The 15,857-nt window shown below is 40.7% G+C and overlaps 1 long non-coding RNA gene and 4 gene segments (V, D, J or C); 4 read left to right on the forward strand and 1 right to left on the reverse strand.

Moving 5' to 3' along the window:
* LOC111521492 overlaps positions 1-660 on the forward strand; it is a 2,394-nt gene extending 1,734 nt beyond the window's left edge. The window contains exon 4 of the V gene segment in view: positions 560-660.
* Positions 1-15,857, forward strand: part of LOC111532386 — a 512,723-nt gene that overhangs the window by 303,248 nt on the left and 193,618 nt on the right.
* The window catches only part of LOC111521481, a 514,718-nt gene that overhangs the window by 296,276 nt on the left and 202,585 nt on the right, over positions 1-15,857 (forward strand).
* Positions 9,520-15,857, reverse strand: part of LOC111521505 — a 65,300-nt gene continuing 58,962 nt past the window's right edge. For both annotated transcript variants that reach the window (XR_004229102.1, XR_004229101.1), the window contains one exon: positions 9,520-10,224. This is a non-coding gene — a long non-coding RNA (uncharacterized LOC111521505). The remainder of the gene's footprint in view (positions 10,225-15,857) is intronic.
* LOC116418895 lies at positions 9,760-10,906 on the forward strand. The segment is given in 2 exon segments: positions 9,760-9,848; positions 10,176-10,906. Coding segments are annotated over 2 exon segments (472 nt in total).

Genomic DNA, 15,857 nt, shown 5'->3' on the forward strand with positions numbered 1-15,857 from the left:
GGGAAGGGAAGGGAAGGGAGAAGGAAACCTAGAAGCTGACAGAAAGCATTTGGCTCAAAGGGTTATGATTTTTATCTCACATCATGCTGCTTAGCATTCTTTAAGGCATAATCCTTGTTCTGTTCATTGCCGAGTACCTGTGCAGGTTTGTACAGATGCTAGGTTCAAGAATTCCTGCTATAAAATTATAGAACATCTGAGAGATGATGGAAATAGAGTTGGATAAATTTGTCTAGAATTTAGGGAAAAGGTCTGGCCCACAGACACTGTTCATTAGAAATCTGTCACCTCAACTTTTTGTCTTAGTTAATATTTGTTTTTATTCTTATCACTCAACAGATATAGGCCACCTACAGAAAAAGATTTGTTATAATTTGCTTTGACAATTTCATAAAATGAAAAGGCAGACAAAAGCAAAGTCATTTCAAATGCATGCGCAGGCTAAGTCCAGCCTCACCAGGGTGGAGTATAAACCATATGACTCCACTGCATGTTTTTGCCCTTCAATTTTCTAATATCATTTAATGTACTCCCGCCCCTCCCTCACTTCACCCAAAAGGAGAAACACCCAGAAAATCTTCCAGGAAGACAGAAGAGGGACACTGGCTGGGGAGCCTGAGAAAGATCCAGAGAGATCTCCAGAAAAAGACCAACCCTGAGACCCCAGCAAGGCTGCAGAGAAGATGGATTCCAAACTTCATGCTGTTTAAAACACCAGACGTGTAATTTAAAGGAACAGTCTTCCAAAGGTAGTGCTTTACAGGGAGCGGGACAAAAGGCAAAGAGGAAGAAAGAGGGTCTTCTGGTAATTCAATAGTGAGTAGAAAAAGAGAAAAAAGGGGGAAACAGAATTCTGCGAAACAAAAGGAAATCACAAATTAAGAGGACCCACAACCAGCCCCACTACGAAAACAAGCAAAGCTCACTAAGGAGTCTGGATTTTGCTAGGATGATGGCTAAAGGAACATTAGACTAGGAGTTTTGTAAAACACCCCAATAACACGAAAATGAGCAAGATGAAAGTAACACCCATACAACGAAGGCAAACATCTCACCTCTGTTCCCTGTTCCCTTACCTCAAAAGCAATCATGAGGCAGAAGAAAACGTAAGTCTACACTCCAAACAGAAATAAATACACTCAAGAAAGCAGCTGAGGATATAAGTGACAATAACCAGACCAGCAGTTCAAAAACTCAGACTAAAAATGGCCAAAATGGGAAGACATCAGAAAAAGAAGTTGATTGAACTCAGGAGGGACATGAAAGAAAAAGACAAAATTATCCCAGTCATGAAAAATAAATTAAAAGATGACCAAGGGAGAGTAACCCCAAATGAAAATTTAGTCAGGACAAAGGCAAAGACAAAGAAACAAGTAGGAGAATGAGAAGGACGTGAGTGAAACCAGCCAGTTAGAAGGTGGAAGGTGGTCAAAGGAGGCGAGGTCTTGCTGTGATTGCATGAAGGACCTGGAACAGCAGTGCTGGGCTCTGTGCAGCAGGACGGCTAAGCAAAAGGCTGTCACAGTGGCCATAGCACCACTGGCCAGACCCCAGGGATCAGTCTTTGCCCGAGAGAGCTGAGGGCATAAACAATGATAAGTTCTCCAGGGGATGGACTTCCTACATACCCTGAGTTCATCCTTACACATTCTATGCATGTAACAAAATACCACGGGTACCCACAAATAAGAACACACATTATGTATCAACGTTTTTCTTCGTTTTGTTTTATTTTTATTTTTTTTAAAAAGGAAAAATAAATGAACTCCACATTCTTGTATAATCAGAGTGTCTACAGCGCTCCTAGAGGAACCCAAACCTTAAGGTCGCTGGAAAGATAAAAACCAATGGGCCAATTGGAGTGAAACTCTGGCCCGGAAACGTGGGGTGCCAGCCCCCTCAGCACAGATGCAACGCAGAGTTATGGGAGGTGCCAATGACTCTGCTCTCTGTCCTGTCTCCTCATCTGCAAAATTAGAAAGCCTGTCTTGAGTATTTCCAGGAACCTCCCACCTCTTTGTTCCAGCCACCGACAAACTCTGCACATTAGGTCAGGAGAAGTCCCAGAGCCAAGCCTCTTTTCTCATTCTCTTCCCACAAGTGCTTGGAGCTACAAGGAGGCCCCCTTTCCACTATGAGCAACCAGGTGCTCTGCTGTGTGGTCCTTTGTCTCCTCGGAGCAAGTGAGTCCTGGGTTCAGGGAGAAAATTCCTATCTGAAATGCCGCAAGTTCCAAATCCAAGGCTTCCCTGAGGGACAGCAGCATCAGGCACCTCCCTGCGCTGTACTTCAGGCATGCGTCTCTTTCTTTTCCAGACACCGTGGATGGCGGAATCACTCAGTCCCCAAAGTACCTGTTCAGAAAGGAAGGACAGAATGTGACCCTGAGTTGTGAACAGAATTTGAACCACGATGCCATGTACTGGTACCGACAGGACGCAGGTCAAGGACTGAGATTGATCTACTACTCACAGATAGTAAAAGACATTCAGAAAGGAGACATAGCTGAAGGGTACAGTGTGTCTCGGGAGAGGAAGGAATCCTTTCCTCTCACTGTGACACCAGCCCAAAGGAACCCAACAGCTTTCTATCTCTGTGCCAGTAGTATAGACACAGTGAAGCACGGATGTCGCCTCTCTGTGCATAAATGTGCCCAGTCCTGCTTCCCCGACCAGGTGGCAGGGCTCCTCTGCACTGTGACGGCAGGAAACGTCACTCAACCACTAAGTAGGCTTAAAAACTATATATATATATATATACACATACTATATATATAAAACTATATATAAACTATATATATAAAACTAAAACTATATATAAATATATATAACTAAACTTTATATATGAGACTAAAATGATAGTTTTATACAGTTTTTTAAACTATAGTTTTGTACATATATAACTATACATATATATATCATTTTTTAAACTATAGTTTTGTAGTTTTATTTATTTATTTACTTATTGGAGACAGAGTCTCACTCTGTTGCCCAGGCTGCGGTGCAGCGGCGTGCTCTCAGCTCACTACAATCTCTGCCTCCCGGGTTCAAGCAATTTTCCTGCCTCAGCCTCCCAAGTAGCTGGGATTACAGATGCACACCACCGTACCTGCTAATTTTTGTATTTTAGTAGAGGCAGGGTTTCACCATGTTGGCCAGGATGGTCTCAAACTCCTGACCTCAGCTGATCCACCCACCTTGGCCTCCCAAAGTGCTGGGATTATAGGCGTGAGTCACCGTGCCTGGCTGTTTTATAGTTTTATATAGTTATTTTTAAAAACTATAAATATAATATTTTTTTAAACCCACTTATTGGCTGAGTGAAGTTTCCTGCCATATATGACATAGATATAGATATGTTATGTATATGATATATAGATGTTATATATATATGTTTTATGTTGTATATAAGATACATACATGTATATATAGAGAGAGTCAGAGAGACGCAGAGAAGAAAGAAGAGAAAAGTTAATCTTACAACCCCAAGCTTTTTTCTGTTTTACTGAATGCTAGATGAATAGATGAATGAATGAATAGAAATGAATGAATGAATAGAAAATTTTCCCTTCTTTCAGGAAGATAAAAAAGGCTATGGAAAGAGAGATGTAGAAGACAAACCCTGTAATCACAATTTCATATGACGCATGCTTTAATGAGAGACGTTAGTGGAGTATAGGAAATAACATAGCCAATTCTGTCTGGTGACATCAGGAAGGGCGTCAAAGAGAAAGCAAATTTTCAGATGAAACTTATTATTCAAATTTCACCAGATGGGCAAGTAGGATTTCACCAGATGGGCGAGAACCAAAAGAGGGAGGCAGGCTAAGGGAACTATGAAAGGAAAGAGTGATGAGATAACACCAGGAAAAAAAATATCAACACTCCCTCCTCCACCAGAATATGGCAATGGAAGAAAATTTGGACAAATGAATGGAGTCAGGTTATTGAACAAAATTGAGTTTCTCATTCCAGTGGTCCTTCATTGGACATCTGTGTAGAAACATTCAAGAGGCTCCGTAAGTGCAGGTCTGGCACTTAGAGGAGAGGGTCGGGCTGGAGAGAAATGTTTGAGAGACAGATAAGCACACATGTGTGAATAAAACTTCCCAAGTGATCTTATTTCTATGTTTTCTCTCTTTATGCTCTGCCACCTATACACTGAATTAGAAGGCAAGTGGTGTTAAGTCTTATGTTGACTTACAAATGTTTATTTGATCATATAATTATACTTCTAGAAATTGATGTTTCTATATTATTCTTCAGATACAACTGAAACTGCTGGTTGAAAACTTTTTAAAAATATTGTCAGAAGCATCAAATAACCTTAGTCTGTCCTGCTGTATTGTTCTCTTTTTCCAGGGATAAGAAATTTTTAGAAAAATATAAGTGCCTGTCCAGAATACACAAGACTTGGCTCCACGAATTTTCTTCGAATTATTGCCTGGATTCTGTGTTTAGCTTTGGATTTCTTTTTCTACATAGCCTATGGGAGTTTGACTCACACAGAGTCTCACAGAAACCAAAATACTAAAACATAGAGATGGAAAAGATATTTCTCCCTGAATAGGATCTAAAGAACATTAAAATATGGTAGTATGAGAACTACAAGCAGTCGTTGAAATTAATGTTTTCTGACAGTAGTAAGTAAAACACTGGAAATGAGATGGCTCTAAGATACTTCACTTTGAATGTCCAGACCATATTCACAGATACCTCCACATCAGTCATTCTCTGAGCCAGAGGATGGAGCCAGGGACCTTCATGGCGGTGGGAGAGACACAGGCCCATACTGTTATCTGTGCTCTATGTACAAGCCATTCTCCAGAGGTGATGGGATGGGGAAAGACTATCTGTCCAAGGAAAGGAAGAAAATGAAAGGGATGACAGTAAGAGATAGAAAATCTTGTTTCTCCTTGTTTTTCTTGTCCGTGACTAGAATGGACACAAATTCCTTTCTTTCAGTTGAGGAATTTATTAAAGCAGAGCATAAGAACTTAAATAGACTTCAAAAATTCTCCTGTAAAACTATTAACCATTTGCTTTTTTCAGGGTAATCTGAATACTGAAAAGAGTGCTGTAGCTATGAAGTTTCATCATAACCTCCATTCCCAGAATCAGGTTGTAAGAGAGATATCATCTGAAGTAAAAGACAGGAAATTTTTAAAATGTAAAATATCACTGAATGTTTTCTTAGCAAGTTTTGAGAGGCCATCACATCTATTACACAAAGATAATTTACATAAAATGTTAATCTAGAACTATTTCTTTAACATAATAAACATACTTGCTCAATTTAAAATCACATTGAACATAACCAACAGTAAATTAGACAAGCCAGAAAACCAATTTGTCAACTTTATAAAAATTCAAGAAATAGCCCAGAATTCTTAGGAAGCAGAAACAGGTGAGAAAAAGGTATTACCACAATAGCAGCTTTATTCCCAATGGCCCCAAATTGGAAAATATTCAACCTCCATCAACAATGCAATGGATAAATGATAGTGTTACATTTATGTAACAGAATACAATATAGCAAAAAATGTAATGTCCAACACAGATATTTTAAATATAAGATTGAATAAAATATAGTAGACACAAAATTATACAGTATGTAGTCAGAATAGTGATTAATTTGGTAGCATTATGTATTTACTCTGAGGGAGACATGAGGAAGGCTTTTGGAATTCTGAATTCTATATCTTGATCTGGGTGATGATTATACGAGTATATTCATTTCAAAAATTCGTTTGGCTGAACACTTAAGATTTGTGCAGTCTATGTATTTTATACCTTACTTAGAAAGCTTAGAATATAATGGCAAGTATCTTATCTTGACAAATGATCTACTGCTGTGTAACAAACCACTCCAAAAGTTAGTGATTTAAAAGAACAACATATTATTATCTCTTGTAGTTATGTAAAAGGGCTCGGCTGGACAGTTCTCACTTAGGGGTGCTTACATAGTCACTGTCAGTCACTGAGGCTGGAGATACCTGAAGGCTCAAGTAGGTTGGATATCCAAGGTAGCTTTTGTGTGCCCCTGTTGGTTCATTACCTGGGATGGCTGCAGTAGCTGTGGACCCGCTGAGCATGTCTCTCTGTACACAGCCTTCGATGTGATTAGATGGACTGTCTCACAGCATGGTGGGCTCTAGGCAGCTAAAGCTTTTGCATGGTAGTTGACTACCCTAAGAGCAAGCATTCAAGAGACCCAGATGTGGTCAGCTAGGCTCCTTACAGCCTAGCCCAGGAAATATGCAGTATCACCTCCACCACAATCCAGCCAGCTTGAATTCAAGAGAAAGGCACTCATGGGAAGGTGACCGCTAGCCACTGTGTTTCGTCAGGCTGGTATCTTTGAAGACCAGATACCACACCACAGTCATTTGAATTTGTGTCGTTAATTGGTACTCTTAGTTTTTCCCTGCTGCTCTTTTTGCATTGGAGTCCTTTTGGATGACATCAATAAAACTATTTCATGTTTTTAAGATTGCGTTTTTCTAGCATTTCTTTTTCAACCTTTCTACACGTAGCCTTTTTGTTGTTTTTGTTCTTCAGGTGGGTATTTCATAAGCAGTGTGTATTTTTTCAGCCTCATTATTTATACAACTAGAATCCTCAGTCTATTGTCTTAAATGTATTTCTGTATAGCTTTCTATAGCAGGTGATTTCCTGGGTTTTGAGTTATGTTTTTTATTTGGTTTTGTACATTAATTTTTCTCACATTTTGGTTTCTTCTTCCCTCATGCATGACTTTATTTTTGTTGACTATTTTTCTCATTTCATTATTTTGTCTTTCAGAAGTCCACAATTCATTTTCATTTTTTGATGATTAACTATAACATTTTATTATATAATTATATTAAGAAAATCTGAGATTAGTCTTATCTTTACCCTTCTCCTGAAGCCTATGCGAACTTTAGAACAATTAACACCTATGGTTCCCTTCATGATTTCCAATATTTTGGATAGTCAGAATGTTAGATCTGTCTAGCTATAACAACTAGAAGTATTATTGTTTTATTTTACCAATACTTAATTACAATTACCTACCTATGTGTTAACCATCATCTTTAACCGTCATTGTTTTTGCACAAAACTTTAGTGTACCAACTCAGAGCAGAAAGAGGATCCATCATATTCTGTGTCTGCCCTATTAAGCATGCTTCTTTGCTGCATGGCCTTTGATTCCTGGTAGCAGATTTAACCCAGGCAAAGATGTAGAGCCCTATTATGGGCTATCAGACCCCAATACCAAGGCTTTTCTTGTGCCACAGCCCTTTGATCGCAGGCCACTGACTAACTTCTATCTCCTTTTCCAACAGTTCTCATGGATACTAAAGTCCCCCAGACACCAAGAAAATTGGTCACATTGACTAATTTTAAGAGATGGCATTGCAGTAGTCTCAGAAAATGAAAAGTCATAGCACATACTAGCTATTGACAACGTATGGCTTGGCCTATGGCAAACCCATGACACAAATGGAAGTGTCAGGGAAGAAAAACCACCAGGAGCATGAAGGAACAAAAGAGTATAGTATAGGAATCAGGCCTGACACAATGTGGGGAGAAGATGGATAAGTGAAAGTTTGAAAAGGGTCAGAAAAAACAACTCTAACGAGCTCTGGTGAAGGTGGATGAACTGGACTTTGCATAAAGTTTTGCATTAAGTTGGGTATATCCATGTACTACACGGAACCCTGAAGGGGATGGTGTAGGAATTTATGGAAGATGGCTGACTCTATGTGCCAACAGCCCTGTGAGTTCTCAGAAAAGTTTGGTGGTTGGACTGCAGTCCCTCCTGGTCAGCAGAGATGGCAGTCAGTATAAAGAGCTGGATGTGAAGCAGGGGAAAGTCAGCATAAATTGGAACTCACCGGCACTTTTGATGCCACTTCTCACTGCCTGGAGCCAGTGATGATTTCACAACTCAGTGGCAGCTGTTTTACTTTCCCCTTACACACTTCATGCATTTCTTCCCCCATGATCGACTCTAACCTGGAACTATACTAGGAAAAAGTTATCTGAAACATATTCCTTGCTTAGCCAGGTTGACACAGTGATAAAACACCACAGGAATATTCAGATGCTCCTCGACTTGCAGTGGGGTAATATCCTGATAAATCCAGCATAAATTGAAAACATCATAATTCAACTTACAATATCCAGCTTATCTGTACATAACCCCATCATAAGTCAAGGAGCACACTGAAATGCATATTGCTTTAGCACCACTGTAAAGTTGAAAAGTCATTAAACCATCATAAGACCATCTGTACCTGACAAATAGTGTTTCTCAAAATAAATAGGAAGATTTTCAAAGGAAGATTTTCTTCTGATCTGAAGGTCTTCCAGCCACTCTCTCCCAGACATATCATAATATTGGGCCAGAGGTCACCCATCGCAAGCTGTCCTTACTTACTCTTTGCAGAAAAAGTAGTTTACAGTATGAAGTGGCCTCATTTTAATGATGTCCAACATACCCAGTAAATAAAAAATGCAGCCACAGGAGCATACAGATGCCCTTCAATAGATATGTCAATATTAACGTAACACAATAGCTATATTTTTTATGATAAAACAATTCCACAATTGCACAAACATAATATGATGGGTGAAGTCTTAATTTTATCATTTCTAGCTACCTATGCCAGAGAACTAAATATTAAATGAAAGCATAATTGGGAGGCTGTTATAAAAATGAAAACATAGGGCTTTCAGAATAACTTTCCAGCTCCTTGTAATTGCTACACATTTCCAACGTCGATCCATTAAAACAAATATCCCAGCATGTTCAAATCAAAGAATTTCTTATGCCTCCTAGAAACTATTTTCACTCCCAGTACTTAGTATGATCCCCATTACAATAGAATAAATGTAATTATTCTCACAACTTCAACAGTGATTAACATGGAAACATACAAGCTAAATCGAGAAATATTATTAGAATGTTTAGAATTAAGTCCATCTATATATGAGGGAAATTGTTATGAGATACTCATGAGGTAACTGTCTCATTTAGAAAATGATGAAGTGGCTTCATCATGATTATGAAGAAACATTGGACTTCCAGCTGAGGCACTGGCCTCGGCATTATCAATATTTATGGCAGTTCCAACCTGAAGGTCTAGTGATTAACAACCATGAGTTGTCCTGGTGTGATTACTTTGAGGATATGAAACAGAAGCAGCAAACAGACTTCAGTGCCATTCATTACCCAAACATACACTCATTTCCTTATAAGAAACTCACTTAAGTCATTGCAATGCTCTATATCTCAGTGTATCTGTAATAAATTTAGAAGTTGATTTGGGAAATCTTTAGGTCACTTTGGGCAATGTATGAGATTTTGTTTTGAGACGCAGTCTCATTCTATCACTCAGGCTGGACTGCAGTGGTACGATCTCAGCTCACTGCAACCTCCGCCTCCCGGACTCAAGCAATTCTCTACCTCAGCCTCCCAAGTAGCTGGGATTACAAGCGCCTGCTACCACACCTGGCTAATTTTTGTGTTTTTAGTAGAGACGGGGTTTCACCATGTTGACCAGGTTGGTCTTGAACTCCTAACCTTGTGATCCACCCGCCTCTGCCTCCCAAAGTGCTGGAATTACAGGCGTGAGCCACCAAGCCTGACTTGTATGGTTCTTTGATAGGCAGAGAGATGGATGTAACATTCATCATGGGCAAAGATTACCACCAGGGGGCAGACTAGAGCATCCTTGAGATTCTGTGATCAGTCGTCCCTCCTCACTGGTGAATGGAGACAGTGGTCACAACTCTCCCCCGGAGAAGGCGGTGTGGGGCCATCACTGAAGATGCTGTTGCTTCTGCTGCTTCTGGGGACAGGTATGAGCCTCTTTCTACCTGGGAGCTTTGGTGGGCATGTGCGTGTGTTGGCATGGTCAAGTGGTGGCCAGGCAATGTGGATTGTTTATGCTCATCAAAGGGAGAGGGAGCGGCCCTGCTCTCTAGAGGTATAAACGGTAAGGTGAGAGCCACCGGTCAGAGGAGATGGGGGATTATGTCCCTAGGGTGATGACAGAAAGACTGCACAAAACAAACAGGATTCTCCAGGAGCTGGGAGCACAGGGAGGGAGTGAGGCTCAGCTCTGCCTGTCATCCTGTCTGACTCGGGTCCTGCTGGGCTCTCCTCTCTCTGGCTTCTGTTTTCAGCGGGCTCCGGGCTTGGTGCTGTCATCTCTCAATCTCCGAGCAGGGTTATCTGTAAGAGAGGAACCTCTGTGAAGATCGAGTGCCGTTGCCTGGACTTTCAGGCCACAACTATGTTTTGGTATCGTCAGTTCCGGAAACAGAGCCTCATACTCATGGCAACTTCCAATGAGGGCTCCAGTGTCACATACGAGCAAGGCATCAAGAAGGACAAGTTTCCCATCAACCATCCAAACCTGACCTTCTCCACTCTGACAGTGACCAATGCCCATCCTGAAGACAGCAGCTTCTACCTCTGCAGTGCTAGAGACACAGCACCAGAAAGGGATCAGAGACCGCGGCAAGAACCCCCTGCAGCTGCCCCTCTGCCCCAGCAGGTCCCCTGAGTGCTGAGAGGGGAGGCATGGAGATGGAAAACCACAGCTTTCCTGACTGAGACATCTGGGTGTGTGTGTGTAGGGGGTGGGGCGGGGTGGGGAGAGAGAAGGAAAAGAAGCCCTGTGAGTGTGGAGTGTGGAGGAGCTGTAATGTTTGAGACCCATGAAATGGCCATAGAGTTGGGCCTAAAGTGGTCAGTGGACACGGAAGCTTCCCTGAAAATTATAAAACCTGGAATTTTGCCCTGACTCTGCCACATTAGTCATGTGTTCTTGAATAGATCTACACACAATCCTAGAGGTAGATATGAAGACAGTTGTATAATCACTGCGTATTTCCTATAATAAACTTCAGCGACTGGCTTTCTTGTCATCATGCTGGGCTCTCAAGACAAAGATAACCAAGAGGCAGCCAAGTAGACAGTTATACATTAGTACGTTACCTTAGGGGAGGACGGCAACAGCATTGAATAGCACCCACTCCAAATTTATGTTCAGTCCTCCTTGGACCAGGACCACCAAAAAAAATCCTGTCACATTTCCTGTATATGTTGAATGCCATCATGTTCTCCATGTTGTTTCGGTTGATGAATGAACAGAGTAAGACTCGGTACGAAGGAAGGAGAGCACCCTCTATGCCTAGGTACACACGATCTGGAATGTATCCCTAGGGAAGGTGCTGGTGAGCTGGCTTCTGGGAAAGGTGTCAAAGGGAAGAGCGGGCAGAGGTACCTAGAAGAAAGATCTCAGACAACATGGCTTGTCTACAGAGTTGCAAAGTTCTGCCAGTAGCTAGAAGAGAGTAAGTGGAACAGTGAAAATCCTTCCCTAGGAGAAACCAAATATTTACATTGACCACAAATCTGTATGAGCCAATAGAAAATAAGCAAAACATATGATCATACATTTAATAGAAGAAACATGTATGACCAATGAACATATAGAGATATTTTACTGCATTGATGATCAGGATAATATGAAGCAAGACATAGTGATATATAGCCTTATATCCACTTGATTAGCAAAATATAAAAAGTTTAGAAATATAAAATGTTAGCAAGGGTATGGATTCATAGGATTACTTATAAATTACTGATGGGAGCATAAGTACTATAAACCATTTGGAAACACTTCAGCATCATCTCATAGTTGAAGATTCCTATGTCCCATGACTCAGCAATTCCAGTCCTAGATTTGCATCAGGAGAGGCTCTTGCATACATGACTCAGCAATTCCACTCCTAGATTTACATCAGGAGAAGCTCTTGCATACGCATATCAGAAGATATAAATACGAAAGTGTTCTTAACAGCACCAAACAGTAGAAAAACATGGCACCAAGCCAGATATGAACTGAGACGAGTGAATGAATAAACTGTGGCATATTTGTATGAGTCAAAATGAATGAACTATAGTGAAGAGCAAGGTTATAGGTGAATCTTAGCAATATAATAGCAAATGCAAAAACTAAGTCTAATGAGACTATGCAAAGCATAACGTGCTTTTCATAAAGCTAAAAACAAGTCAAGAAAATAATTTTCAGGAATAAAATATGTTAGATCAAATTTTATTGAAAGGAAAGCAAAGACCAGTCGTATGCTGGAACCTACCTTATCAGCTCATGGGAGCTGACTGTATACATTTTTTCCCAACTCCAGTTTTAGTGACATCATTTTGTTAGCTTGAAACTGGCAATAGTGAGGGTATTTACACTACAGAAATCAGCAAACACAACAAATTACAGTTTTGCTTTATTTTCCTCCAGAGAGTTAGTTGTCAACCCTTTACCAACACACTACTGGCAGGGAAGAATAGTGACCCAAGTTCAGGATTTTTATAAGGCTGGGGCATGGCAGGAGATAGAATGAGAGAGAACTACATAGCTATACATTTAAATATTGTCAAGGTCTGTCTTGCATAATGTTGAGGAGGAGATGTTTTACAAGTTCCTATTATGTTTTTAAATAAATAAATAACTATTCATTGACAAGCAATGCCTATGTGTTATGAACCACAGGTTAAGATAAATAAAATTGTATGCATATAGAATCAAAAAGAAGAGAAAATAAAACAAATAAATGAATAGATTAGAGTTCTTACAAGAAAAGGATCAAGAGCATTTTCTAGTCAAAACCAGAAGTGAAATAGCAGTGGCTCAACTGCTACCATCCTTATACAAACATCGGCTGCTGAAGTAATCACGACGGACAACCTGCTACCCCATAGACCTGGACCCTTGTCAACCCCTTTGCAACAGAGAGCAAGGGTTTAGACACTGAGGGTGAACGTGAAAACACGGAGATGACACCTGGCCCCTGACCAAGGTGGAATTGACTGGAATAAGATGGGAGCCAAGTCTGCAGTGCACACGCTGCTGTTTTTCATCTCCGCTATGACCATGTGTTGCTGGTGGTTAAATACCCTACCTGGGTTCAGTTACCTCAGACTGTGCCATTGTCACTGAACTCACGGACCCATTTTAGTTGTAGCCTTTTACTCTGTTAGTGTTTTCAGCCTGGAGAACAGAGCTAGTAAAATACTTTAAAAATATTCCACTGTTCACTAATGGCATGGAAAAGACAACAGCTTTTAAGGCTCTGGCATGAAACACAGAGACAGTGGTTACATTCCTATTTCATGCAGTCACTATTTCCCTCTGCATTAAGCTGAGGAGTGTAGTGTTTTGGTGACATTTAGCATGGAACAGTGCTGGGTTCAGACCTGCTTTTCCCAAACCAGTTGGCTATCAAGGACACAGCCTACTGCCTACCTACATTACCTTAGGAAAGAAGACAACAGCATTGAACAGCATTCAGTCCAAATTTGTGTTCTGTCTTCCTTGGACAAGTACCAACAAAATAAAATCCTATCACATTTCCTGTAAATTTTGAATGCCATACATTTTTGATGAGCAATTATTTTTGAAGTGTTGGACTTCCTGTTCTGATTTAATATTCTACTCTCTGGGCTTTGTTGTATTTGAAATCAAGTTCACCTTTCAGAGGCAGTGATGGATGAGGTAAGAGACAGACTCTTACATCCTCCTGCCCGATACACACACACACACACACGGAAGCAGTGTGTTTCCCAGTAATGGAGAAGCCATGGGGAGAATTTCAGAGGTTTCAAGGGAGCTAGGGTTTTCTAATTCCTCTATATCCTTGGATATCCCCATTCTTAATGTCAAAAATAATCTCTGGAGCTGGTTTCCAGGAGTCTAAACCCATTTGCTACAGTACATGTATCATCTCAGGTGTCCAAAGGTGAGTATTTGATTAGCTACTTCAGAACTTCATACCACTGCTGCTGTTTTTCCATTCTGGAATGTGGAAAGCAGTGTGACTCCTATTAACTGACCAGTAGTCAATTTCAACTACCCATAAATATGTGAGTGTCTTTTACCTGTAATCTCCTATCTGGTGCCATTTTCGAAAAGCAGTTAAGACTCTTTTATTCTATAAAATGAACTATGTCTCATTTCTTGAAAGTAATTATTGATGAAATACTCCCTGGAGAGTCTGAAGCCCCTGATATTGCATATTTAATGGCTATCCACCTTTTAATAAAAGGTATGGGGAGAAATTTTAAATACTATTCCTAAATACCTTACATCAAGATGAGCTAGAGTTAATTAAGTGGGACGAGGGATAATGAATTCAAGGGCATTTAAGAAAGATTAAAGAACCAGTGCAAATGTTTTAATCAGGAAAGAAATTGGTGTGTTTAATGACAGGAAAGAAGTCAGCAGCGTGGCAGCAGCAGGGGGAGGAGGCGGTTGAGTACAGAGCAAAATTGAAGAAGGCAGGAAGGCATCAGACCACACACAACCTTACTGGTCAAGGTAAATGATACAGAATCCAACATAAAGCTTAACAGGAGACATTGACGTTTTCAACATTTGACTTCTGTAGTAATTAGATTCGTGGCTGTGTGTGTATCTGTGTATTTAATCACCCTGGTCACAAAGTGAAGAAATAATGGACCATGCAGGGAAGGCAAAACGTTACCTCTATCCTCTTAGAGTTTTTCGGCTGGGCCTGAGAATGGAACAGATTAACAGGAGAAAAGCAAACACATGTATTTAATGTAAGTTTTACATCAGTGAAAGCCCCCATAATTAAAGGAAGACCTGAATATGCAGTTAAAGTTGAACACTCATATACTGAATTGGGCAAAGAGTCATACATTGTTAAAAGGTGAAAAAGTAAAGGGGCTTGGGCTAGGGTTGCTGGCGGAATGGCAAAGTGATGAGGAAGGTGAGGGTTAGTTTAACAAGCTTTTTTGGTACAGATTCCTTGGCTTCAACATCATCCCATTCTATCTTTGATGTTAAGAATATTCTTTCTTCCTGGTATAGATAAGACATTTTTTTTATGGGAGGCTTATTCCATTTTTCAAGAAGAAAAGGGGAAGGGTCAGAATACTCCTCTTATACCTGCTCTTGTCTAAAGACATTAAAGGCATTAAAACGCCTCTAGCTCAAAATAATCCTTGTGCCAACGTGGCGTGTTTTGGGCAGAGGGTTGGGGGCTTATGCTGCCACCTTCCAGCAGTGTAGACAGAGTTGATGCAGAGGGTAAATGTTAGCTCAGACAAGCAGTAGTTTAGCTCGGATAATGATGATGGTGTTAGAAATATGGGGAAAATGAGACATTGAAAAGGAAGTAAATCAAAGGACTTGGCAATTGGTGAGACATGAGCAGCAACATGCAGGGGGTAGGGGGTGATGATTAAAAGAGACTGCTACAGACAGACAAATAAGGAGGACCAAGTGGGAAGAAGATCAAGATTTACTTTGAGATTGGGAGTGCCTTTGAGACGGTGATCTAACCAGTAATATGCAGAGAGCAGTTGGATATACAATCATGGACTCAGAAAACGGATCTAAGAAGTACACCTTTGGGACATTTAGCCTCACTGGAAGAATGAAAGTGCCTCCAACCCCTTGATATAGAGTTTACAATGAAAAGAGCAGAGAACATAGGATAGAGATTTAGGGAGCACACCTGCCTTGGGGGACTATAAAAGGTTGAGGGAGGCAAAATGCACTGATAAACCACCATTGGCATTAGACTAATGGTCTAGACTAATGGCTGAGTCATGGTGCCAGTAATCACTAGTAACAATGCTGTGGAGTATGTGGCAGGTGCCACACCAAGTGCTGCTTTTTTCTTAATTCCGCTCTGATGCTTGGGATGCCTCCTTGCTGCCTCGCTGCGGGGCGGGCCACTCCCGACTCATGCAGGCTGAGGCAGACTTCAGCCGGCATCGGATGAATTCACTCCTTTGACCACTAGAGGGTGATGTGG

The sequence above is a fragment of the Piliocolobus tephrosceles genome, chromosome 8 (genome assembly GCF_002776525.5).
Source record: "Piliocolobus tephrosceles isolate RC106 chromosome 8, ASM277652v3, whole genome shotgun sequence".
NCBI lineage: Eukaryota > Metazoa > Chordata > Mammalia > Primates > Cercopithecidae > Piliocolobus > Piliocolobus tephrosceles.